The 26,996-nt window shown below is 56.0% G+C and overlaps 1 protein-coding gene across 1 annotated transcript in view; it reads left to right on the top strand.

Annotated features, from left to right (window-relative positions):
• Nucleotides 1-589: 589 nt before the first annotated feature.
• Nucleotides 590-26,996, top strand: part of dlg1 (MAGUK family member discs large 1) — a gene marked incomplete in the record, with an annotated part of 122,418 nt that continues 96,011 nt past the window's right edge. The window contains 4 exon segments of the mRNA XM_037232729.1: nt 590-724; nt 7,865-7,913; nt 9,294-9,425; nt 23,085-23,221. Of these exon segments, the coding sequence (XP_037088624.1) occupies nt 7,895-7,913; nt 9,294-9,425; nt 23,085-23,221 (288 nt within the window).

Below are 26,996 nucleotides of genomic sequence, written 5' to 3'. Positions count from 1 at the left end.
TTGATGAAATGCACAGAAAATTGCAATGTCCGCCTGACTCATTTATCATCTGTTCACAGAAGTCCTCGGCTTTTAATACCGCACTTTGTCTGCGTGCCTTTTGTTTACCTCGGCTTTCGGTTCGTTAGTATTCTAAAAAGCTAACTTTGTTATTGATCCTGTGCGGGCCCATACCATGGACAGTACCAAGGACATGTGCAACGTAGATACGCACGATGCGATGCGTGTCGTAGATTGTCCCTGACCGTATTACCTCTCAGCAATTATGACAACAATTTAATCAGCAGTCAAATCAGCAATTATGGCAGCAGTTTTGGCAAATACATTAAGGCTGAAGAAAGCACACAAACATAAGAATTCTTCACAGTTTAGGGTTATGAAGAGCTTAAATGTCATTGTATGGGACTAGAATTTATCTTGTACGAAAGGCACGACCAATAAGCTTTCTCGACTGCGTACTCCTCATGACCTAGCTGTTTGTGAGATGCAGCTTTTTAGAGCTGTATCGCCCGAGCAGACAACTTGCGCCGTGATTGAAACACGAAAAGATTGACTCGTGAAGCGCAACTTCTTTATCGAGTTGGATGAGGTTGAATGCGGTTGTGGTCAGTGGGGATTGAGTGCGCGCCGGGTGGTGGTGGCGCTGAATGGTGCCCAGATGATTGGCGACTAACATTTGCTCACCTGTGATCGATATCAATCTAAGAGACTAACGCCCTCCAAGGTACCAGTTGATGTTCGCGGCTATTTTGTTCGCGTTTTATTTTGTGCACGGCGGAGCATGTGGGCACTGCACGAGAGGCCGGATGCTTTTAGAGCTTCAGCTTGTGAAAAGAGATGTTCCGAGATGTAATTTTAACCTTTCGGTAATGTTCACCAAAGTTGATGTGTGGTTGATCTTTGGGTGATGCTGTTAGGATGGCAGCGAACCATAGAGTTTGTTGGCCATTGCCCAATTGTTTGCAATTACAAATCTGGTTTGGCTTGTATGCTTCATGCATTTTGATACTGCTCATGCTTACTGACTGCCTTGTACTCAGTCTGTGGCCAGAGATGCATGGCTTGCATAAATTAGCTGCTGTGTTCTGGACAAAGCATGAGTGCTTTGATATTGTGTGCAATGTTACATATGTAAATCTTGCTCCCTGAGCACAATTTCTAGCATGGCTGAGGTTGTTGATCAGCCAGAGCTATTAAGCTTTGCTGACTAATGGACTGTTTATCACTGAACTATAGCAGCATGTTGGAAATGGGCATTTATCCATTGCTTACCTATCAAACCATGCATAAGTGATCTCACGTTGAAATAGGTACCACATGGTTGATTCCGTCTTTAGGCACACAGTTTCATTTTCTATGTTTTGCCCAGTTGGATCACTGAGCTGAGTGTGATGTCAAACAAAATCAAAAACAAATTTTATGCTCATTGGTATGGTGTCAACCTCAGCTTTGTATTATTTTGGGCATCCACATGGTTGTATAGGTTCTGCCTTACTATCCTGTTAGCAGCACAGCTCAGCTGACATTTGCAGATTATAATTGATCATCATTAAGCCTTACTGCCTATTATGTTTTTTTATAATACTCATGTTAAGGCGTGCAATGCTTGTGATAAATTGGATGCAATTATCTAACAAATGTTTTATCAGGGCTCAAATGCACTTCTTACATGTCATCAAAACATGGATGGATGCCCAACACTATCCTGGAAATGTCCTGCGTAAGTGGCCTGAGTTTTCCCCAGAAAGTGAAGCAAAATGTCCATTACAGTCAGGTCTACCTAAAAGACCAATAAACAGCAACATCCCCAGAGAAAGAAGAAGCAGAATTATGCTTTGAAACAACCTTTAATCATGAGCAGGTGGGAACAGCTGATAAATTTCCATCTGATAATGACCATACCCAGCTTAGCATTTTGCAAAAATCTTCAGTTAAAAGGGAAGTGAGATGTGGAGAAATAAGCTTTGTCAACCCAGGTGACTCAGTTTGTTGGAGCACCTGCCTTCAGATCCATCTGCCCCTGGTGTGCAGGGGGAGGGTGTAGGTAGGTTCGCTTTAGGCACTCTGTAATTGACCTTGATAGACATGTCCTGCAGCCAGTGGCAGGGCTGTGCTGGCTAAAGGTCAGTTGACATTGGAGGGCATGGTGGACTGAGCTGAACATTGTGGCATGGTAAACCATTGCCACCAAGTTCTGCTGTTGCTATGTAATTGCATGATGAGATGGTAGCTTTCAGGGATTACACAACAAGCACTGCTTAACATGAGCTCTGATCCCAGAAATCTATCCATCTAAAAGGTTTGGACTAGATCTTTAAAAAAAGCTAGTGAATCCAAGGGATATTGTGACTTCATTATACATATTGAAATAATAATTTTTCAATTGGCTTTTGGATTTTTAATCCCTTTAAAATCCACACTGAAGAAAATGCTAAAATTTCACATGCTCAGAAGGACAAAATCAGGCCATAGCCATCTTAGAAACTATTTGAGCCAGAAGTACGGCATTTTAGGCGTGGCTGTAGTTTGCTCTCATTTTGTGGTGATGGGACAGTGCTGTGGAGGCAAATACATTTTTTAAAACGTATTATTTGTGTTATTTCATTAATTTTTTACACCATTTCCATTCCACAAATGTGTGGGTATGGATCAGAAATCTTTATAATTTTGGCCAATTTCAGATCTTTGTATTTTCAGAAAGAGCTATGTCAGCATAATGTAGTAAATGAATCGTACAAGCATGATGTGCATGCTGCTGTTATCACCTGATTTTTGGGGATCATATTGCAATCAGCTGTTGCTCAGTGCTCCCTAAGATGCATAATGCAAGGCATGCTCAAGTGTGCAGACATCAGTGTAACCAAATGATAGCTTTTTCATTTGAATATTGTGCCTGTTAACATGCTGATATCTTCCTCAACTTCTTTGACATTGCATTGCGTATAGCACTCACCAGTGTTGGGATTCATATAATGACACAAGGAGCCTACGCCCTTTTGTATGGTGCTGTGTTCACTGACTGTCAGGGAATGGTCAGTTTTAGTCCTGCTTTTGGTTCATCAGGCTTCCGAAAAGTGACATACCAATGAGCTAAGTTGTGTGTGGTGCGTGTGCTCCAGGGGCGCGATTTCAAGGTGCATAGGCTTTCAGGCTTGTTTTAGCTCCAAAATTGGCCCAAAACCTAGGCCCAAAACTGTTATCAATAATTTCAAATGTCTTTCTATGCATGTGCTCTGTCATTGATGGTGGAAAATAAATGGTCAGCCCAAAATTCAGTTGTTTGATGGGATTGCGCACGAATCATTGACCAAGACGTTGTTTTCTCTACCAAGGGAATGCAACATGTTGCGCATGGTTTTATGGCGTGCTAGTGGCCACGTTGGCCCCCAGGGGTCATGATGCAACTGGCATTGTGACTCCGGTCCCCACGTCGAGGTCGAAGGCTCTGGTCAACCGGCCGTTCCCCGCTATCCAGCGCTGCCAGCACCCCAGTGGCTGATAGGCTGCACTGCCGCTCGCATGCTTCCGCTCACAACGTCATATACACGTTACAGACAGAGACGTGTTGTGTAAGCGAATGATTGGGCGACCAAACGCCTGACCAGCTGATGTTCTCCAAATGTAGGTCACCCAACAGATATATCCCGACTTGTTTACCAATGGCAGCAGTGGGGTATTAATTTTGTGTTATGCCAAATATAATGTAGTATGTTTATATATATATATATATATATATATATATATATATATATATATATATATATATATGTAATGTGGCTATATTCCTGTCATATTTGTATAGAAGTCATGGTCATCAAATGCTGACCAGGAAATGTAAGTCTCATGTCATATCTGATGGTTTCCTTAATTTTGTAGCGTTCCAGCAAAAATGGGGACAAGCAAACTCTCAGGACGGGGGACAGGACCCTCTCAAAAGAATACTCATCGACACCCCCGCTTATGAGGATGATGTTGTGTCTTGTAATCAAACATGGTGTATGGAGGGGAGGGGGCTCCAATGCGACCACCTAGAACCATTTTTCGTGAAGGTTTGGTCTCCACCAAACCACCGCTTACCGGAGTATGTCGGGAAAACGTCCATTTTGGTGATACGTTCAGTTGTCATGGGAACAATAACTGCAAAGGCTCACAGCAGCGAGGGAGGGGAGGGCGGGGGGGAGGAGAAACGGGCACAGCCTTCTCCGGCTCCCTCACTGTGGGCAGGAGGGTCCGAGTGTGCGTAAGTCATGTAGTGACAATCTCCCGCACAAGTGGCGTGCGCCTCTTAAGCCAGGTGGTTTGCACGTATGTCGTGGTACCTGTCATGCACCCCCCCCCCCCCCCCCCCCTTTCCGAGTCGCGCACGACTCTTACTGAAATTCAGAACCTCCGTGCCTGGCTGAGAGTCACGGTGATCCGACTGGGGCCTGTGGCCGCTCCGAGAGAGATCACAGCGCTGTTTTCAGAGCGCCAATCACTGAAAAATGCCCATTTTGGTGCCAGTATTGTTATGAGCTGCTTGATGTCCTGTTCTTGCTGCATGCCATGTTCTAGTGTTGTCGCGTGTCGTGCGGTAGTCTCGGAGCTGTGTTTGGGGCTTAACGATGCACCTGGCTGCAGAGGCCCATATAGCGTCGCTTGCCTCTCCCCTCGGCAAGAAGGGCGGGTACCATGGGGGAATTGAACTCTGTTACCTCGCTTTCCCAGACGCGCGGCCCAGCCATTTCGCAACGGGTACTCCAAACCGGTGTCTGTAGAGGTGCCTTTTTCAGACAGTTTTCAGTTTTTAACAAAAAGTCGCTCGTGCATCCGCGAGAGTGGCTTGCCATTTGATGTCTGGGGCGTTGTGGTAAGCATGGCATTGCGTCAGATATTAACCAGCGTTGACTGATTGAATGTCGGCGGTGACATAAGTTCGCAGCGACAACAGGCTCCCGGCTCGAATAGCAAGCTGCCGGGCGCAGGTTCGTGTCACGACCCATCTGACCCGAGCAGCGCCTCGCCGTCGGAAAACGGCAGGCATTCCGCGATTTGATTTCGTTATGCAGGTGCAACCTTGACGCCAGTTGCAGACCGCGCAACTGAAGTCAATGCACCGCGTGACCCGTCTGCACAGGGGGAGGGCATGATTGGTACAAGTGGATAATTAGGACAGCAGCTTTTAATGCTCCCTGAGCTCTCGTGCAAGGCCTCGCCGGCTGCTGCGCACTTCATGTCGGACGCTACCAAGCAAGCCTGGCAGCGAGGCCCTGTACACCCCCAGAGAGCCTGTGGCCCCAAACGGACGCTGCCGAGCAAGCCTGGCAGCGAGGCCCTGTACACCCCCAGAGAGCCTGTGGCCCCAAACGGACGCTGCCAAGCAAGCCTGACAGCGAGGCCCTGTGCACCCCCAGAGAGCCTGTGGCCCCAAACGTCCGTCCCCGCTGCTTACGTCCACATAGCCGAACAGAGGGGCAGTGTCGTGCACAGGGAGGACGGACTGGGGAGGACTCGCTCTAGACCTGCGGTTCTGGGCCCTGGCGGTGGGCGCGCCAGAAGTGCGATCCGTCTACACAGACAGCCAGAGCCGCCAACAAAGAAAGCACTGTTATGAAGTGTACACCTGCCCGTCTTGCAAATAAACTCGCGCTGGATTGATGGATAGGCCCATTTCGGGTGTGTCAACGATGCTGGAGGTGTAGATGAACACTCGCCGCCGCGTGGGACGCTGCGGCCGAGATGCAGCCTGACATGGGACTGCTGGCGCGCAGGGCTGGCGGACCGGGAACCTGGTGATTGCGGGGGGAGGATCCGAAGAAATGCATCAGATAGGTACATAGATGCATAGGCTGACGTGAACCGCACGAGCTTGAGTCTTATGACATTCATGCACTTGGGATATACGTGTCGGAGTGTTGTCACGTTTGGACGTGAGAGCTGGGAAAGCGCCTAGCTTAAGGACTTGGTAGGCCCACAGCATAGATCTCAGAGGGATCGCTGGCTGGCTTCAGGGCAAACGTTGACTCGGTTTCAAAAGGCGGCTGTCGGAAGTGTGCACGAAGGACATTCTGTCCCCAAAGGTAACGCTGAATTCCTTAACACACACCAAGTCCTTGTAGCCTAATTGCACTAAAATCATCACAGGATGGGAGCGACCTCGTTTGGTTGGCACAGGTCTTACCTGTCATCACAGCAAGATGGTGAGGCAAAAGGAAACCGTAATTCAGGCAGCCTATCTATAGACACAATAAGTTATGACAGGTACACGAACTTGCCGACGCGGGTGGAAGATATCCCGCTAATAAGTTCGGTGATCTTGGAAGCTGAGAATCGCGAAATGCGTACACTTAAATGGTATGATCCTGGCTGTATGCAAGGTTCTGCCGCTACGCTGTACAAGACAGCTGCTCGCAAATAAAAGCCTGGCGGTCGACACTGCAGACTGCTTTGCATCACATCGTCTCGCTCGTTTGTATCAGCGGCTGGTACTTCACACGGACCTACTTATGTTGCTAGTTTTTTTTAGTCATCCGGAATTTAGGGCGAATGTGTGTACAATCACATTAAGTTTAGCGGCGTTAAACGGCGAGGGCGTTGTTGCTTAATGACGCGCAACCGAACAAAACGACGAGAACGACGACCAGAAAAGGGTACCAGATCAATCGTTCTGGGGCCTCCACCAGGATTATACGCCTGCGGGTTGAACTGATGGTCTTGGTGGTCTTGGCCGCAATGTTGACTGTAAACCGTGCAAACAGTGGGATAGGTGCTGTCGCCAGGCGCGAGCGCGGTGGACGCTTGGGGAGCGACCCTCGCCCCCTTACCGTTGACAAAGCGCCGGGATCATTCCTGGAATGACAGTAAAGGATTGTACCATTTGTCAACATTACACCGTCTTTCACTGCACGACGTCCTGAGACTTATAATATGCATGTGGACACTGCGTCTTGTATGACATTTCTTGAAAAGGAGTGTTGACAGCACGTTTGCATGCGCTGCGTGCTGTGCAATAACGCCTCGCATTATGTTCTGTGGTTGACGTTTGGCTCGCTAATGCTGTAGTGTTTACTCACACGCGCGTCCGACATCGCACCAGCGGCTCGCGGCGCGGGTGAAGTGCGTTGGCAACGCGCCGGCCTATGTCACGGGTGTCCCGTCAGTGGCCGCTGCCAGTGCGCCGCGCTGTACGGGGACAGACGGCCAGCTGATTTGAGCCTCCGGCTGCTCAGCAGCGCCAGCGATGCAGTGTGCCGCGGGCGCGGGTGGATCGGTGACAGCAGGTCGCTGCCGGACCTGACTACAGTGTACCACCGGCGCAGGTGGATCGGTGACAGCAGGTCGCAGCCGGACCGGACTGCAGTGTGCCGCCGGCGCGGGTGGATCGGTGACAGCAGGTCGCAGCCGGACCTGACTACAGTGTACCGCCGGCGCGGGTGGATCGGTGACAGCAGGTCGCTGCCGGACCTGACTACAGTGTACCACCGGCGCGGGTGGATCGGTGACAGCAGGTCGCAGCCGGACCGGACTGCAGTGTGCCGCCGGCACGGGTGGGTCGGTGTCAGGAGGTCGCCGCCGGACCTGACTACAGTGTGCCGCCGGCGCGGGTGGATCGGTGACAGCAGGTCGCCGCCGGGCCTGACTACAGTGTGCCGCCAGCGCGGGTGGATCGGTGACAGCAGGTCGCTGCTGGACCTGACTACAGTGTACCGCCGGCGCGGGTGGATCGGTGACAGCAGGTCGCTACCGGGCCTGACTACAGTGTACCGCCGGCGCGGGTGGGTCGGTGTCAGGAGGTCGCCGCCGGACCTGACTGCAGTGTGCCGCCGGCGCGGGTGGATCGGTGGCAGCAGGTTGCCGATCTGACGCGGCCGCTTTTCCGTTTCAGCGGCAGCCGACGCGGGGCCAGCTGGCCAGGATGCCCGTCAAAAAGCAAGGTCAGTCGCCGCTGGGCCCGCTCAGGGCGCCTGCCTCCCCTTGGGAGAGGCCAGAACACGCGGTCAACGCCGGTGAGGCCACGAGGGAGGTAGTGGGTGGGCGGGGGTAATGGGCTGTAGTGGCCTCTCGAAATCATTGTTGGGCATATGCTGAGCAAAAGCGAGAATGCTCTGCGACCGTCGTCCTTTTTATGTGGCCCGACAGCAGGCGTGCGTCGCCGCAGCGCTCCAACCTACCCACCGCCGATCGAGTTCCAAGCTCATCGGTGATAAAGAGCCCGCAGCATTCCGCCTCCAAACAACACTCACATGCAATCTGGGAGCGCTGTCCGCCGTCAGCCGTGACTGACCCTGACCGAGGGCGGTCCCGTCCTGCCGTGCCGCGCCGGGTCGGGTCGCGTGAGCGGCCGGCAGTCGACAAACCGGGCGGGGAGGGGAGGGGGTGCAGGTGGCGGCCGCGTCGGCCGGTAATAGGTGACAAGCCGCCCGTCCGCCCCCCCCCCCCCCCCCCTCCCTCGTCGTCGCCGACCGGCAGCCGGCTCATACGGTCCACACGGCGCCGACAGCCGGCTCATACGGTCCACACGGCACCGGAAGTCGGCTCATGCCGTAGTCCACACGGCGCCGACAGCTGGATCATGCCGTAGTCCACACGGCGCCGGAAGCCGGCTCATGCCGTAGTCCACACGGCGCCGGAAGCCGGCTCATGCCGTAGTCCACACGGCGCCGACAGCCGGATCATGCCGTAGTCCACACGGCGCCGGAAGCCGGATCATGCCGTAGTCCACACGGCACCGGAAGCCGGCAGCGGTCATGCCACAGTCTACACGGCGCCGGCAGCGGCCTGGCGCGCACACGGCTGGCCGTCGGCACTAGCGGCCGACTGGGCGATGACGGGCGTCCTAGGCTTTGGCCTTGATTGATTCGTAATGGGGTAGACTGTGGCGCCCTGGGTGGCACACGGGAGGAGGGCGCCGCCATGCGCTGCAGAGGCGTGTCGTGCCGTGTCCACGGTCCGCTCCTGAGGGCCCTGTGTTCACTCGTGACGGCGGCGTGTGCAGCGCCCTGTGTGGAGTTATGCTGCTGCTATGTCCCTGGCGCTGCTGAATTATGGAGCACTGGCCGTCAATTACCCGACAGCAGCAACACTGAGTTATCGAACGGCAGTGATGCAAAATTGCGCAACACAAGTGCTGTTGGTTTCAGCACGTGGTAATCCAACGAGGGTGCAGTAATCACAAGGAACGCGGTGTTTAATTACGTCATCAATGTTAACGTGACCCGCATGCTTATCGTTCGGGCGCCGTCTGGTCCGGACGCCCCTGCGGTTCGGCCGGTCCACCCCGCATCCCACCTGACATCAGGTGCCGGCGCCCACAGATGCGCACCGGGCGCTGGAGCTGCTGGAGGACTACCGCAGCCAGCTGGTGGGTGGCCAGGAGCTGCAGTTGGCCGCCGCCATCGAGAAGCTCATCTTTATCTTCAAGTCACGACTGTTCCAGGCGCTGATCGGTGAGGGCGTGCCGGGCGGCGGACGAAACTTGTCCTCCTCGTGCCTCCCCGTCCCCCAGACGGCAATGGGTGGCAGTGGAATAGCCTGGATTTCGCTCAGGTGGAGGCCAAATCGAGTCACGTGGGGATTTGCAGCCAATGGGGCCCCTCTTTCTCGCATAGAGGCCCTGTTTTGGTATCTGATGGTACTGTTTAGGATTTTGGTGCCATTTTATGCGTTGTTGATGTATTTTTATGTTTTAGAAACATTACGGGTGTCTTAAACCGCTGAAGAATACTGGAACATTCGGTTTTCAGAATGTCACCGCCACCTCGAGGGGTCCATTGCACTCCTCCCCCCCCCCCCTGGCTGCGCCACTGGTTGATTTGCGAGCGTAGTAGAGGAGATAGTAAGTGGGGGGAGGGGGGGAGGGGTTGCTGTGCAGACTGCTGAAGGTACACCATGTTTTGGTACGTGCTATTGAGGCGCTTGCATTAATCCTTCATCAAAGCATGACTCAGATATTGGGAGCGCATCCACGTCGACAGGCAGATTGGAACAGAACCCAACTCCCTGGTGTTTTGTCTGTCGTTTTTTATCCTTGTTTTTTGGCTGGCTCGCCCCCCTACCCCCCACCCGGGGGACTCCGGTCCTCCGTTGGTAAACATTACGGGCGGCCATGGGACGCCTTCGATCGGATCGGCGGCCGGCGACTGCTGAGTTCTGCCTGGACCGGGACGCGCGGCGGCCCTCTGCCGGCCGGCCGGGGCGCCACCGCCGGCGCCGGCATTGATCTGAGCCGCCGCCGCGTCGGCACGCGGCGGCGTCGCGCTCGGCCAGGTGCGGCGCCGCCTCCTCGCCCGGGCCCCGCGGGCCTCCCTGGCCCGGCCCGCGGCCGAAGCCAGACGCGCCGCTGAAGGTAGCCTGATGCATTGGATGTGGTGCGGCGGTCAGGTCCGGTCTGGTGCTGCGGGTAGAGTCGACTGGGCTGGTGTGCTGCGTGATACACGTGGGTCGCAGGCGGGATCTGGGGGGGGGGGGGGGAGGGCGGTCTTTCATATAGTTCCTTGCTTGTCGCGGTGGTCTATTTTGGACTTGGGTGCTGATTTTGCACAAAAGCATGGCACATTATATTTCGCTCAGTGCTGTACTCCAAGCTGCGTGGATTGGCTGTGTAAGAGAGATGGCATGCTTTGGAAAGATTCTGAACGATACGTGTTTTGAACGACTTGTCTGTATTCGGGTTGATTAGTCCTGACCGGTTCTCTGACGCCGTTATGGAAGGATCACTATGCCATCGCCATCCTTCATAAAGTGAAGCGTCTTCACTCTAGCGTTTAGTCGTTTCACTCGTCAAGGAATCTATAAAGTAGAATATATTGGCACCCTGGGGATTGTTTCACATTTGGTCTTCGATGCAGTTACAAAAGGCACTGTCAGGCTTTCGAAATGAGACGTATTTGGGTAAGGACGTATGTGGGCATCATGAGCCGTCGAGAGCAGACCTAGTTATGCCACAGCCTACTATTACCTCGGCTACCGGAAACCCCTTCCTACAAGCTTCCTGTCTCTGGTAGTCTTCTCCGATATAGCCTTCCGGTCTTTTGCATACAGCCTTTGTGTTTTGGATCCGTAACAGCGGGATAAAAACACGGTTGATGGCGCTCTGCAGCACAGCTAAGGAGGACTTCGCGCAGTGTGTTCGCGCAGATCCAGATTTGATCATGTTGTCATGAGTACGCCACCCTGGCACGGCGGTGTGGAGAGCCCGGACTGTTTGCAACATAGCTCGAATGTGTGCAGACGCCTTCCTACGAACGTGGGACGCATTTCCTCTGCTTGCCGCCCCCGGCAGTCCTGCACACATGCCCAGCTTCGCCGATCGTCGTGCGCCTCTCCGCGCCACTCCGACCCTGGCCGGTCGTCGGTGCCGACGCGGCCGTCGGCGGCGGCGATCGATGCCGTCGGCGGCGACGCGGTGCGTGCACGGCCGGGATAAGCGCCGGCCGCTTCCGCCCCGCAAATCGCCGCGCCTGGGCTCTCCTCTGCTTCACTCTGTCTCGCCGTTTCGTGCCGGCGCGGCGGGCGGCGGCGGAGGGGCGCGCTCGTGGGGCGCGCTCGTCGATGTGTCGTCCGTCGCACGAGCTCGGACACCGAGCGTCCGGAATGGCATGGAGGTCCACTCAGCGCGAGCTAAGTAGACTCGACCTTGGAAGCTGGGCGCGTGGGAGCAGAGAACTCCATACCCGATGAGAGGAGAAAGGAGAAGGTTTTCCATCACGGAGCCGAATCCGAGGATCGAGTGACTGATTGGTCTGTAGTCGGCCCTCGAGTGCCGTTTTCCGGACGGCGATCCCTCAGTATTGGCACTCTGTGGGGCTACAGGATCTGGTCACTCCAGGCGCAGTGGCTGCTGGGCACGCGCTGCGTAATCACAATCTCTTCCGATGAGCGCAGAGCGTCCCAGCGCCCCTGCCAACCACCTCCGGTCAGGTTCTGACCAACGGCGGTCGTGCGGGCTGATGTTCGCGGGCCGCGCCGCTGGAGAGGCGCGTCATGGTCGCTCCCCGGATACGGTAATTGTGGGTCGGGCGCCGGCACGTGGTCTGCCCCGTCGTAGAGATGGATCGCCCGGCCCGTGGCCGGTTTTTCGTCGTGCTGCGCCCGGCTTGGCGGCGCCGCGCGCCTCTAATGGATGCCGCGACCGGAAGCGGTTGGACGGCGTCGACGCGACGTGACGTGACGGGCGAGCCGACCGCCGACGCCGCCCGGTGGGACGGCACGGCCGGCCGCCGGGCTGGATCCGCTCGGGAGCCGAGGGGAGCGGCCGCGGCCGGCTGCGGGGCGGCTTGGCGGCCGGAGACGTCGGCATACACCGGTGGCTGCCGTGCGGAGTCGATTGAGCGAAGGACGTCTGACGCGTCGATAAAGGCCGACCCGGGGAGGGAATCGGAGAATTCTCGTGTTGCGAGCGACATACCAGGAGATGAGTAGTAGATTAGGTATGACAAACCTGGCAGCACCGCAACCTCTTCTCATGACATGCGATTGTGATGAAAGGGGCGGCGATTGCCCTCTCCCCATTCTCACAGCGTCCTGACCTCTGCTGTGCCGCGAGTGTGCTGTGTCAGCCGCTGTGAGGGCGGCGGGGACGGCGAGCGGGAAGGGAGGCACGCCATACATGATCGTTAACAGCCCCCGCCACGCCATTTCTTGCGCCTGCCGGCCCGTGCCGTAAGCGACTGCCGCTCCGCCGGCGTAACTCGGCGACCATCTGCATAATGGCGGGATCAGCGCCGGCCGCGCGCCCTCTGCGATACGGCCGGCCGCTCGTTTTGTGCGGGCGGAGGGCGCCACCGGCGCGTGGCGCCGGCGGCAGGGGGCGACGTGGTCGCGGCGTGTCGATGACGACGCTCGTCTCGCCGCGTCTCGCATTTGGATGCTGCGAGGAATGCGTCCATCAGCGCCGGAGCGGAGGCGCTGCGGGGCGCGACGGCGGCGGCGGCGGCTCTGGCAGCGCCGGCTGGGATGCGACTAGTCCGTGACGGGCGATGATGCTCAGTCTGATCGATCATGCCCAGACTGGGCAGGGTGGAATTCGAGGAAATCGATTTAATATTGGAGGGAATTGTTGGGTGTCTGGCTTGTGATAGCTGCTCATGTGATGTCGCGTGAGGCCGTTTTATGCGTGTGGGCGGGGGGGGGGGGGGGGAGGGGGGGTGAAGAGTCTTGAAAGTTGGACGATTTTTCAGGGTTACATCTGAGTCTTGGCATGAGGTATCAACGACCATGGAATGGTTGTTTAATGCTTTCTGGATTCAGGTCGATAATTCGTTATCATTCAAGTCGCATAGGTCCGTCATGCAAGTTTATCAAAAGATGGGGTGAAAATCCGATTTTAATAGCGTGTCTTCAGCACGTACTCATTTTCAGCTATGCCACTTTCTAATTCCGTTGATTTTCTCGCGCTGTTCCGTGCTCGCGCTATATAGACCTTCTACACTACTTCCCATTCCGCCGTCCAGGACGGTGGAAGGACGAGACGTTCTGTTACCAATTGGCATAGCCCCAATATCGACGTTATGCGCGCCTGGCTGGCGCCGAGGAGTTCGTCCTCCCCCTCCGCCGCCCCCCCCCCCCCCCCGCCCCGTCCGCCTGCAGTCCCATTCCATCCAGAGAGACTCCGCTGCTTGGCTCGGTCGCCACTGCTCCGCCCTAGGTCACGGCCGCTTGCTCGCCGCCGCCGCCGCCGCCGCCGCCGCCGCCGCCGCCGCTCGGCTGGACCGCTCCCTCCGACGGACGGCAGAGGAGGAGGAGGCGCTTTGCCAGCTGGTCGGCTGTAGCGCTCCCGACGCCAGCCCCCGTGTCCCTGATATAACGGAACGGTCATGGGACCAAGCCTCGGCATGCTGGCTCATGCGAGGCGTGTGTCCACCGCACCGCGCGCCGGGCCGTACAGGGCAGGGCTGGGCCGGTCAACACCCGGAGGCGGCGGCGCGTGCGAGGCGTGTGTCCACCGCACCGCGCGCCGGGCCGTACAGGGCAGGGCTGGGCCGGTCAACACCCGGAGGCGGCGGCGCGTGCGAGGTAATGGTGCTGCTTCCGCGCACGGAGGGCCGCTGAGGCGGCGCTGGCGGCCGTCTGCATAATGCGGCGATCAGCTCGGCCGGGTCGGACCCGGGGTGACGTCCGGCCGCTCAATTTGTCTGGCCAGGGGCGTCACCGGGGAGCGGCGCTGGCGGCAGGCGGGATGGTGACGGTAGGCAGTGGGCCACACTCGACCGCATCCGACCGGCCTCCCCATCGCGAGGGGCGTGGCTCCGGCCTCTCGCTGCGGGCTGCCTGCACCGCGGCGTCGCCGCCGACGCGCCGCTTCCGGCGGCGGGCAGGCACCGCGCGCCGGGACTCCCGCCGGGCGGCGCGGTACGCGGAGGTCCCCGGCAGGGTGGGGACGACGCGCGACAGGACCCCCGCGCGGCAGCGGCGCGCGCGAAGGTCTCTGGCGGTGTGGCTCTGTGCCCCGGCGCGTGGCGCGGCGCCTGCTTACCGCCCCCCGCCGGCGCTGTTTGTCAGGCCGGTGATCAATGGTGGACGGCGAGGTAAACCGGCCGCGCGGCGATTCAACAAGCGTGTCTGCGCAGTCACGGGCGGCGGCGCTCCCTGGGGTGAGGAGCAGCCCTGGCCTCTGCTACTGTCGGGGTTGTTTCGAGTCCACTGCGGTGAATTGTTCTGTTCGGTTGCTGTTTTTGGAACCTCAGTCGGTGGTCGATAGGAGAGCACCTGTTATTCGCGCAGGCTGACAATCAAACGTATGCGGCACTACACCTCTGTCCAGCACGGATAGCATATTGATTTGTTAGCCTGACGCTGTACTGTGCGTCAGAAGTTAGCTTCCATATGTGGGTCCATTTCCAGGCTCAATATTTGCCTTTCTTGGTTAGGCCAGCATTTGGGCGGAAGGGCATTGGGCTTGCGAGGCGGGTGAGTGCCAGTCTCCTGGGGAAGCCTAGCATCAGTCGTGCGTTGCGTTTGAAAGGAATGAAGTCAGCATGAGAACCTGAGCCACACCCCCGATCTGTGCGGGATAAGCATTGTCTTGTCGTTGCTGTGTTGAGAATCGATTAATGCGAATGAGGACGACCGAGTTCAATGGATAATCATTTCGGAGGTACCTAGAAGTATTTCATAGTCTGAAATAGGCTTCTTGGCCCATGAATCGATCTGGTAGGCGTGGATTTATTGGAGCTGCCAGATGCGATCAAGCTCTCAGCAGGCGGCCGCTCGAAACAGCGGCAGATATTGCCATGGTGGGATTGTGATGGATGTGAGGTGCCGGCGGCAGCCGACACATGGAAAACACGGACAATAACATCACTGTATTATGTATATATATATATATATATATATATATATATATATATATATATATGTATGTATATGTATATATTTTATATAGTTGTTTTTGTGCCCAAAGAATTTATACAATAGTAATGACATTCAAATCCCCATTTAATCTGCCTGTAATAATGTGTCTGGCAAATTTGCCGGCTCATATAAATTTGTATGTGTTGTGTTTTTATGGTGTGTTATAGTTCAGATTTGTGTATGTGGTCGGATTTCTTAACTGTCGTATCACGCCGATGGTCAGCTTATGCCAAGTTGTTACCGACACAAAAGGTACAGACACTAAACGTGGGGGCCCGGATCGAGAAGGACCTTGACGGCGACACGGAAAGACAAAGAGCGCGCCTCGCCCCTCGGCCACCGTAATGGGCGATATTGTCGGCGACGCGGGCCGACATATTCGGCGTCCCGAACACGGACACGCGATCGTCGCAGCATGGCGGCCCTGATTGGCTGCATCGACGCGGCATCCGTCATCCGGAGAAGGTCCAGAGGGGCGGCGGGAGGGGGAGGGGAGGTGACCTGCGCCGGAGGCTGCGTGCGGCCCGGTCGCCGGGGCGAAGTAGCGCCGCTGGCACCGACTCGGCCCATGATAAATAGCCGGGCGGCCGGCAGCAGGGCGTCAGTGCAGCGCCGAACACGGGGCCGAGCGCCGCCCCGGCCCTGGCATGGCGCTCTTCGGCATCATGGCCTGGATGAGGACCGGCCGGCTGAGTGTCCGCTCTGCGAGGAGGAGCTGCGGCCGGGCCGCGCGCGCAAGCTGTCGTCGCCGGCGCCGCGGCACGGCCGCTCGCCCACGCCGGCCACGCGTGCCGCCGACCTCTGCGAGCGGCACCGCCGGCTGCGCAAGCGGAGCCTGCCGGCGGCGACCGTGCGGGCGCGTGGCGGCGACGGCCGGCCGCAGCGGCGCCGCGCGCCCGCCGACGGCGAGCCACCGGAGCTGCAGGGAGGCACGCCGCGACCGCGGCGGCCGCGCGGGCATGATGAGCGCCGCTGCGGAGACAGCGGCAAGCGGCCGGGAGCCACAGACGTCCTGTCTGAAGACGCGCACGGCAACTACGAACGCGGCCGAGGACGGACGGGCGGCGGCGAGCGAGCACGGACGCCCCGGCTGCTGGAGGACGGAGGGGCCTTCGGTGGCGCACCGCCGCTGCCTCGGAGGCGGGCCGCCGAGGCGAGCGGCGCAAGTCCGCTGTGGCGCCGGTCGCTGTCCGCCTCACCGCCGCCTGACGACGAAGCGACGGCGGCCGGCGCGGGTGGTGATCGCGTGCGCCGCCTGAACACCGCCATCGCCGCCGAATACAACCGCGTGTTTGCCGGCACGTTCGGCGCGGCGCGCGGTCCGGCGCCTCGACGCGCCTCCACCATGGAGCGACCGCGCGCGCGCCGCGCCACCGCCGTCCGCTCCGCCTCCGTCCACTGCCGACCCGTCAGCGTCGGCGACGTCGACGGCTTTGACGTGGACGGCTGCGGCGCCTGCCTGCCGCTGCCAGCCGACGCCGGCGCCACCGTGCTCGCCAACGGGCCGCACCTGCTCGCCGCGCTCGATGAGCCGCCGTGCACGTGCGAGTGTACCTGCGAGTACGTCCCGGAGGGTGTGTGGCCGCCGGCGGCGGTGGCCGCGGACGAGCTGGCGCGACTGGGCCGGCTAGCGCTGGCTGAGCCGGGCCCACTCGGGCCACGTCTGGTGCCGCGCCGCCGGCCGCCGCGCCGGAAGCCCGGCACTTCCGGCGCTGGCGCGCTCCTGGCAGCGGGAGGTGAGAGCGGGAGCGAGAGCGAGAGTGAAGCCCGGGCCGGCCTAGGCTTGTCGGGCCGTGAGCAGTTGGCGAGCTGACGCCGCCGTGGAGGACTGGCGGCCGGCGGCAGGGGGCGGAGGCGTGCGCATGTCGCGGTGGCGGCGGCGGCAGTGGTGGCCGCTGGCCGTGCATGGCTCCAGGACCGTTCGGGAGTCTCCGCACCTGGCATGTCGTGAGCCTCGGCCTGCCTTGTCCGCCGTCGTTCAGCCACCCCGGTGCGCGCCCGGACGACTGCGACGTGGGGCCGGTGACGGCGCCCGTCAAGCCAAATGACCGACCGGTGTCGGCTGCATTTTGCTGCGGTGGATGCTGGCGCGCGACTATGAGGCATGCCGTACGAACAGTGACCTTGACGTAGTGGAGTATGGAAGGCCGTGTTGACAGGGTAGCGTGTTTGTTTGTGTATGTTTCCTTTCGAGATGCCCACAGCTGAAAGCGGAGTATGGGATGCTATTTTGCATATTGTCTTGCTTTTTGCGCTGCGTGACCCTAAACAGGTGATTTCGGAATGATGCACGTGATATGCTAGCATAAGCGATGCAGGAAGTTGAAACATGGCCGTCGCCCAGGGGCACTCTCCCGTTTATGACATGTTGTCACGTTATAGAACGGAGCGGTCATGTGACAATACTGACTGATGACGGCTCTGAAACAGTTGTTTGGGACCTCTTGAGGTTATCCTCCCCATGCGTCGTCATCGACGGAATGGTTCGGTCTTAAGTTACGTGTTCCTGGCTCTCCCCCAAAAGTGCAGCCAGTCTCGGTGAGATATGCGGAGATTAAATGCGGAGATTGTATGGCACACATGCGGAGATTTGAAATAGCGTGCGCTTTCCGAGAACGTGGTTCAGATTAACAGGCATCGTTCTCACATCCTGCTGTCACGCGCTTTCTCGAACGCGCTCGTTTTAATGTGAAGGAAATTGACGAAACGAATACATTTGGAGAAAAATGCGAATATTGACCGGAGACACAGCTGCGTTCTTTGTGCTCTGATAAATGCTATGGGCTGCGGGTGGAGGCCGATGGGTCGTTCTCAGTAGGGGACTTGACCTGGTCGGGTGGACCCCTTCCCCTCCCCTCCCCCCATCAACTTGCAGCTGAGCCCGGACCCCCCCCCCCCCCAATTTAACAGAACCCTTCGAACCTTGGACACAATGCTCATGGAAATCTGAGCGACAAACCCGGAAATAAACAAAGCATGGAGCTGATTTTTCCGTGCCATCCAAATGATAGCATAAATATAGGCGCCCAAAGACGAGGAAAACAGCATTTGGGGGTGTCCAATGACATTGGACCGTGTACAGATCTCCCAGCCTGTTTTGCAAAACCGCTAACCCAGGCCAGCGTGTGGACATGCGGCATGATAGGTCTCCCAATTGCTTGCGGGTGACTATTTAGCGTCTGTGAGGCTGCTGGACCCGCAAACGCACGGTTCTACGGCACGGAGGTGTCAGCCGACTGACCGACACGGAGGTGTCAGCCGACCACGAGCCCATGAGTGTCAGAGCATGCACATCGTCCCGCCTGACCGGCATGGAGGTGTCAGACGACCACGAGCCCATGAGTGTCAGAGCATGCACGTCGTCCCGCCTGACCGGCACGAAGGTGTCAGCTGACCACGAGCCTGAGAGCAGCTGCTGCGGTCCGGTCGTGCCGTGGTTGGCGAAAAAGGCGCCCCGCGCCCGAAGCCACATCTGGCTAAAAAAGACAGGAGCAAAGTTATTTGCACTGATTGCCTTTCTTATGGGTTCTGGTTGGACGCAGCAAGTTCAGCTTACCTTTTGATCTGCTCGCAGGTATCCTACTTGTGCGTGCATGGTTAACTATGAATTATTCAGGGTACAATGAACGAATAGTTTTATCCTCACAGATGCTGACAAAAATGGCATTGCTTGTACTAACCAGATACGTTCAGTGCTCTAGTGCGCTGCTATTGTCTTGTGGCAGGATTTCAGAAATTGAGAAAGCCTTGCCTTCGTGCATATTTGCGAATGATGTCGCTTGATATCATGATTTATATTCTCTGAGTCCAAGGGAATTAAGTCTGTTAAACCGGATAGAGCGCGCTGTTACCAAAATAGTCGTCTTTTGTTTTGTTTTCGTTTTCGGATTGTACTTTTGAACCAGTCACGTTGTTAGCGATGAGCGAGTGTGCGCGCCGGGTCCGATCCCCAGGAAGTGACAGATCAGTCATCATGACCAGTTGTAAAATGTAGGATAAAGATGTGGGCACAAATGGATTGCACCCATTTATAAATTTGAAAACGCCTTTTTTAAACATGGTGTGTTGCTGCAGTTGCAGCATCCCTTTCATTAAAATGGATGTAATTTACCCAATCATCTATCTACATGATTGAGATGTACTACTAATAATTGTCACAAGCAGATTTGATGGCGTGGTAACGAAGGAGAAAAGTTTATTCCCGAAAACTATTCACTTTTTTCGTGGCAGTTGGTTCGGCTGTCAATATCAAGCGACCAGAAGTTGAACCCGAGACTGACGAAAGACGCGTCATCGTGAGGTGGGTCTGGCGCAACACGTCCTGTGACCCGGTCTGGCGCGGCGCAACACGTCCGGTGACCCGGTCTGGTGCGGCGCAACACGTCCGGTGACCCGGTCTGGTGCGGCGCAACACGTCCGGTGACCCGGTCTGGTGCGGCGCAACACGTCCGGTGGTCCGGTCCGGTCCGGCGCAACACGTCCGATGGTCCGATCCGGTCCGATGCAACGCGTCTGGTGGTCCGGTCCGGTCCGGCCCAACACGTCCGGTGGTCCGGTCCGGTCCGGCGCAATGCAGCAGACGCGTCGAAGCTGTAATATTCGGCCGGATGTAAGCTGACGCGCTCAACTTTCAGCACATCGCCCTGTGTGCTAAAACCTCAGCACAAGCGAGCTCTTGATCTGAAGTGTCTGTACCATCGCCCCGCCGAAAAAGCTTACCGATTCCTGGGCAAACGCGTGCTGCACACAATTTGCCTGCCAATGCATTTCAACGCATCAATCGGATACGCTGAAAGCGTTCAAGGTATTCATTCGATGTGTATGATCTTATGACATTTCTCCAATACGCCGAAATTTGGATACATTCGTGTTTCGTTCGATACGCTGGGCGGTTTTGAACAGACGGCTGGGTTTTTGCCGATGGACCACTGGTACACACAGATTTCAGGCAAATTATGATAACACGATGCACATAGGCCCTTCGTCAAAGCTTATACTCATCTGGTTTGTGTGCCGTTCCCCCACCGGTGCTTAGATTCACGGTTAAGCGTCGCGAAACGTCGCAATAGCGCAGGTTTATGTTCGCCAGATTTGTTGACACTTCAGGACCATCAGTGCCATGGCTACACCAAAGGTGAGCTGAGGTCACTTGCTTCCGGTAAAGGGGCCTGCTATAGGTGGAGATCTGTTTGTGTAAAGGTCGAGGGATTGAACAGAGCTGATGGCGTGTGGCCGCCGCAGCACCTCGGCTGTGAAGAAAAACACGCCCTGCGTCCTTATAGTGTCAGTGCTCATAATGTTCTTGTCTGAAAACGGCGTACATGCCACATGCTGCAGACGTTCACAGTGTGGGTGGCATTCGCGGTTTCATGGAATCATTGCGGAAAGAGACGATGCAAACAGTGTTTGAGTGATGGAAGGGCCGCTGAACGAGTTTTCTCGCTCTAATATTTATAGACTGAGAAAATAATTGTGACGAGAAATTCTGCTGCAGTGTTGTGCGTTTATGACAGGTACTAACCTTTCATGTTGGCTTCATTGCGAGTACGACTGCAAGAATATCGACGTGTGCAAATCAAGCAGCAGACAAAAAAAGTACGGCATCGACCAGAACGAAATGCCAAGTTTGTGCATGCGCTACTGAAAACCAGGTGTCGGTGAGCACCATTCATTCAGATGTTCCCTCTCCCGAATCATGAACAGGATATGGAGGCCTTGCTTGGCCACGTCTTTCACCTTTAATATTATGAAAGGTAGCATTATGTGCTCAACTCGTTCCGGCAGCGTTCGGTCAACATCGACGCCGTCTCGCATCGGTGACAGTTCTTGGCGGCGGCGCTTCACGGTTCTTCCTCAAGCGTCTGTGTCCACTGGCAGCCTGACGAGTGCGTCATCGCTGCGTTGAGCGTCCTCTCTCCCCGCCCCTCTGTGTCCATCGGCAGCCCGGGTGCGCCATCGCTGCGTTGAGCGTCCTCTTTCCCCGCCTCTCTGTTCCCACTACCAGCCCGACGAGTGCGCCATCGCTGCGTTGAGCGCTGTCTCCCCGCCTCTCTGTTTCCACCGCCAGCCCGACGAGTGCGTCATCGCCGCGTTGAGTGTCCTCTCTCCCCGCCTCTGCTCGCATTATCAACCCCATGAGTGCGCCATCACCGCGTGGAATGTCCTCTCTCCCCGCCTCTGTTCCCATTATCAGCCCGACGAGTGCGCCATCGCTGCGTTGAGTGTCCTCTCTCCCCCCGCCTCTGTTCCCACTAGCCCTACGAGTGCGCCATCGCTGCGTCGAGTGTCCTCTCTCCCCGCCTCTCTGTGTGCACCGGTGGCCCGACGAGTGCGCCATCGCTGCGTTGAGCGTCCTCTCTCCCCGCTCCATTGTGTCCACCGGCAGGCCGACGAGTGTGCCATCGCTGCGTTGAGCGCTGTCTCCCCGCCTCTCTGTTTCCACCGCCAGCCCGACGAGTGTGCCATCGCCGCGTTGAGTGTCCTCTCTCCCCGCCTCTCCGTGTCCACCGGCAGCCCGACGAATGCGCCATCGCTGCGTTGAGCGTCCTCTCTCCCCGCCTCCGTTCCCATTATCAGCCCGACAAGTGCGTCATCGCATCGGCGAGCTGTCGCTGCTCTGATTGGCCGCCCGCTCGCCCCTGACTGTCTCAGCCGTGACGCGTGCGATGGGCACCTGCTGACGGGGTTGGCTGCCGCCGCTGATGGGGGCCATCGATTCGCCGGGGCCAGGGCGGCGCGGGTGCTGGGCCGGGCCGACGGTCTCGAGGCAAACGATGGCGTCTTCTGGGCCGGCCCTGGCCGTGGCCACTCCCGGCTAACGCGATTGCAGACGACTGCCGGGCGCCAATCCTCGGCAGACTGCAGGCCCGGCCCCGTGCTGCGTACATGGACAGGTCATCCAGATCAGCGCTGTTGAATCGGGGATACACCAGGACAAAGCATTGGCATCCACCAGCGGATTCAGGGGCAGATGCAGAGGCACTAGTTTCGAAGCGGAATAAGTGAATCCATCGCGTTGTGTTTGCGTGATGGGTGCTTTACTCTGTTTTTGTCTTGTTCCAATGAGGCGCGTGGCCGCCTGTACACAAAATCGGTTTGGGCGCTGCCCGTTCAGCATCAACTGAACTGTGGGCATGAGCGTGCTGCGTTAAAGCGAATTTGTGGACGTGGGCTGGGCGTTGGGACATAATCTTCGAGCCATGCTCTTGATATGTCGATATCCCAGTGTAAGGTCGTGGGGTGACTTATCAGTACGCAGTGTTACTGGCGTTGGCCCACGCTGAAGCGTCCATGCATTACTGTACTCCGCGAGGCGCGCTCCGTATGGTTCTTCAGTGCGTCCAAGTACACCTGGAAAGCTGTTATGTTTTATTGATTCAGTGAGTGCTCGGTGAATTAATTTCATAAGGTCAAAACTGTATTGTGAACAATGCTAGCATCTACCTGAGGTTTTTTTCTTGGGCTTCACTGTATCACGCACGTTTAACTTCAAATTAAGTGACTTTTGCTCAAGAGTCTAGGCTGCTCTTCATATTCATGTTCAGAATGACTGAGAATAGTTTACATGTATGGCTCATCTACTTCATAGCGAACATGTCGCTATGTCGCCTGGGCACTTAGGGATTAGCGCTACCAAATTTGCCACTGTCAGTGTTTAGAACCTTTCCAACAGACACGCCCCCCACCTGCTTCCCTCGGCATGACACACGCTAGGCTCAATATTCTCACAATGTGCGTCCGTGTCCTGTCTGCAGACATCCAAGAATTCTACGAGCTGACCCTCCTGGACGAATCGAAGTCGTTGCAGCAGAAGACCTCGGAAACCATCCAGGTGGCCAACAAGTGGGAGAGCAGCGTGTCGCCCATCGGCTCCTGCTCCATCATCCGCCAGGTCAGTGACTCACGAGCACGTGCCACGGACACATGGTGTCCGGCGCTGAATCAGTCACCGGAGAGGTAGGTGTGGGGGCTGCCAGGCCCATACGCAGCGAGCCGACGCAACTGTGCGTGGTTTGGCTATCGGAATACCAGCGGCTAGTCCCGATCCGTGTGCCACCTACCGCCGAGAGGGCGAAGCTTTGGTGTAGCCCCTTACTGTTAGTGTCGCCATATTGGTATTTTCGCGGGATGACTGATCGTTGGCAGTCGATCATTATCGCAACCGAGTTAAGCAAAGTCGGCGACCAAAGTCAAAGTCATTGCTCACTGGAACGACCTGGGTTCCTCGAAATGCGCCATGTATTTACTAACCTTAACTGTCCCGCGCCGTAGTCAAGTATCGAACCAAGTACCTGACTGCACGCGCCCAAGTGCACGCTGTGAGGTTGAAGTGCATGACTGGTCCGAAAGTGGCTACGATCTATTTAATCTAAGTGGAGGCACTTGACCAAATCCTCGAGCCTACATCGCAGAGGTCTATAATGCCTTTGTATGAGTGCCGGAGATTGTGCCGTGTTAGCGTTGCATTGGGTGGCTTTTGAAGTACTCGAGCGTGACTTGATGGGTATCTGCGGTGTTTGGACAGTTCTTGGAGGGACAGCCACTTTTGAACATTCACATCATATTCGTGTGCTAAACCTACGACGGGCTGCACTGCGAGGTGGTCGTTTGCTGCTCCTTGGGCTTTGGTCTTTGGCTGCTGAACTTGGCTTTGTGTGACTTCTCAAGGCAGGTCTTTTGTGAGCGAGCCTGGAGTTTAGATCAGCCGCCTTGTACTCCAACGATTGGGAGCATACCACGGTGCTCAGCCTCAGACGTTTACAGCGTGCGCCGTTACATGCCCCCCCCCCCCCTCCCCGTCTGGGATGGCCGGTCGCCGCCGAAAGTTTGAGAGAAAGCACAGCCTTCCATCCCGACCAGTGTCGCGACGGTACCATAGTCTGACTGCATGGGCTACTGTGTCACCCTTCGACGGCTCGGTCGCCACTTATCCGCGTCTACGTGGCGCCGCTGAGACCCGTGACGCTTGGCAAAGACAGCGCCGGGAGCCAGTGTTTGAAACATGGGCGTTCCTTGGTGTTTTTGGCCCGAAGACATTTTGTTCTCCACAAATGTACAATGGAAATCATGTAAAAAAAATTCATTGCCCAGGTCCGTTGCTGCTCTCCAGCATACGTTTAACCCACCTACCATCCAACGACACCGATGTGCTCATACGCCGGGCCCGAGCCCGCACTCAAAACAACGACGCCTCTTGACGGTCCAGGAAGAAGCGCAGAGAATATCTCGTATACATCACGATTCAATGTTTCTGGATTGCACGTAGAAATCATAATAACACAATAAAAATTGATACGAAAATATATAATGTCATAGTAGCATATACCTCTGAATGTAGTGTGAATTAATCATAGATTGATGGAAAGTTAATTTTTATTCTTTCCAAATGGTACCATTTTTAAAGTTTCATCTGAAGCTATCAAAGATGGGCCTTTTATAGAAGGTATAATGGTGACGTCAAACACCACCCCAAACACTCGCGTGGGGATGCGGAAAAGCACGGCTCCGCGAGTCTCCAGCTCGTGGGGAAGATTTAGCATTGAAAAGAAGGCATATTCTCTACCAAGAAATCTGGGCTGAATACGTGATGAAAATGCATAATAAAAGGAGCACTAAACAAAAACATATAATTTTTATCGATCTACAGAGCGTCGCCACATAATCATGATCTGAGTATAAAGCTAAAGCAGGGTTTCTTGTTCTCCGTTGAGAAGAAACTTGTGGTTTTGTATTTGTATGATTATTTATGTGTTTTGAAAGTTACCTTTCATTGGAGTGGGGTTTTACTAATGAATAATGTTTTAACAAAATCATTAAGGTCCTAAAAAGTCAATATCAAAACCGATAAATAACTTTCAGCGGTTCTCTCGTTGAAGACTGCTATTTCGTGCGCGTCATTTATATAGCCTTCCGACCTTTTTTGGAGGAGCCGCGTGCGGACAGTGATAGCGCGACGCGACTGGTTGGTAGTATAGATAAAGACAATAAATAAATTCAGCTCAGTGTCATACACTGAGAAAAGTATTGTATCAGACTCAACACACCGGTGGAGTAAGACGTAGCGATGCTAACGTTGTACGACGGGGTTGCTCTGTGAAGAAGAAATATTCCTCCGCCCCTGCTGCGTTGACGTCCCCTCCCAGGTCCCGATCACGCAGCAGCCTGGCGTCCCAGGTGGGTAGTTTTGTACATGACTTTGTTGAGGTGGATGAGCAGAGAAATCTTTTAACCCAATAAATGGTGCAAACCATGTTCTCCTCCGGTTTTGACCAAGTTCCTTCTCAAATCTGAGGAGGGGCTAGCATCCCATCCAAGTAAAGAGGAAGGAGGAACCCACACCCACCTGCCCCAATTAAGTATATCTAGGTAAGTAAAAGCCTAGGCGGGTATCACATCGCCCCAGAATCTTTCCCTTAGGTGAAAAAGAGCGTACTCCTTGGATAGAAACGTAAGCTGCACTAACGACTTTACCCAAGATGCTCCTTTTTATATTGCGGCTTGCATGATTTTTCAATTATAAATCTGTCATGCTGTGATCTGAATGGTGATGGTGCAACAGGTGCAGCAACATTTTAAACATTGGTTTCTATAGCCTTAATTGGGAACTGACACCTTTACAATAGAATTATCAATACCATCAAACTTTCTATCAGCTCCATAGCTTCAAAAAATACAGTAGGGTGTGAACAAAGACGTGTGAAGGGAAGCACTTACTTAGGAAACTAGACATTTACATAGATTGCAACCAGCCAATCTCTTATGGTCTTTGGCAATCACTGAGACCAGTTAGAGCATGGTGTTTACTGTCATTTGCTGCCAGAAAAATGTCCTTTAGGGCCAGCTGTGAATGCGGTTAAATTCACCTGGGTTAGTTTGTTCTCGCCTCAAGCCGTGATTTAATAATTTTTGTTTTCTCCCAAGAGCCAAAACTAAATTTAACATCTACCGGGGGCTGAGGCTTGTGACCCTCTCGTGAAGCCGGTCAGCGGCCAGCGGTGCAGTCTGCCGGGGGGCTGAGGCTTGCGACCCTCGCGTGAAGCCAGTCAGCGGCCAGCGGTGCAGTCTGCCCGGGGGCTGAGGCTTGCGACCCTCCCGTGAAGCCGGTCAGCGGCCAGCGGTGCAGTCTGCATATTTCGCGTGGCTATGAAGCAATGGTTCTTGCGTGACGTGCGATGGGGAGCGAACAAAATGACACCACTAGTTCTCCATACAGTCGCGCACGGAGGCTGAACATCCGGTTGCACATCAATTCGGAAGACTGAGCATCCATCCGGTTCCCACGTCACGTGAGCTGCGGCGGGCTCCGCCTGACACTGCTCCACATTTGTCAGCTCCCCACGTCACGTGAGCTGCGGCGGGCGTCACCTGGCACCGCTCCCAGTTGTCAGCTTCAGGTCACGAGCTGAGGCGCGGACTGCCTGACACCGCTCCACAGTTGTCAGCTCTCAGGTCACGTGAGCTGCGGCGGACTCTGCCTGACACGCTCCGCAGGAAGTGTCAGCTCTCAGGTCCGCGTCCTGAGGCAGCGACGCCCCGATGTCAGGCGCCTTCGTCCATAATGCGAGGAGCGTCGGTCCGCCGGTGTCATGGCCGGCGCTGGAGGCAGGCAGGCCGTCGCTCCATAATGCGTGGAGCGCGGTCCGCCGGTTGTCATGGCCGGCGCTGGA

The sequence above is a fragment of the Pollicipes pollicipes genome, unplaced genomic scaffold (genome assembly GCF_011947565.3).
Source record: "Pollicipes pollicipes isolate AB1234 unplaced genomic scaffold, Ppol_2.1 Scaffold_7231;HRSCAF=8579_pilon_pilon_pilon, whole genome shotgun sequence".
NCBI classification, from domain to species: Eukaryota; Metazoa; Arthropoda; class Thecostraca; order Pollicipedomorpha; family Pollicipedidae; genus Pollicipes; species Pollicipes pollicipes.
Note: the sequence above shows the minus strand (reverse complement) of the source record. Positions and strands in the feature narration are given on the sequence as shown.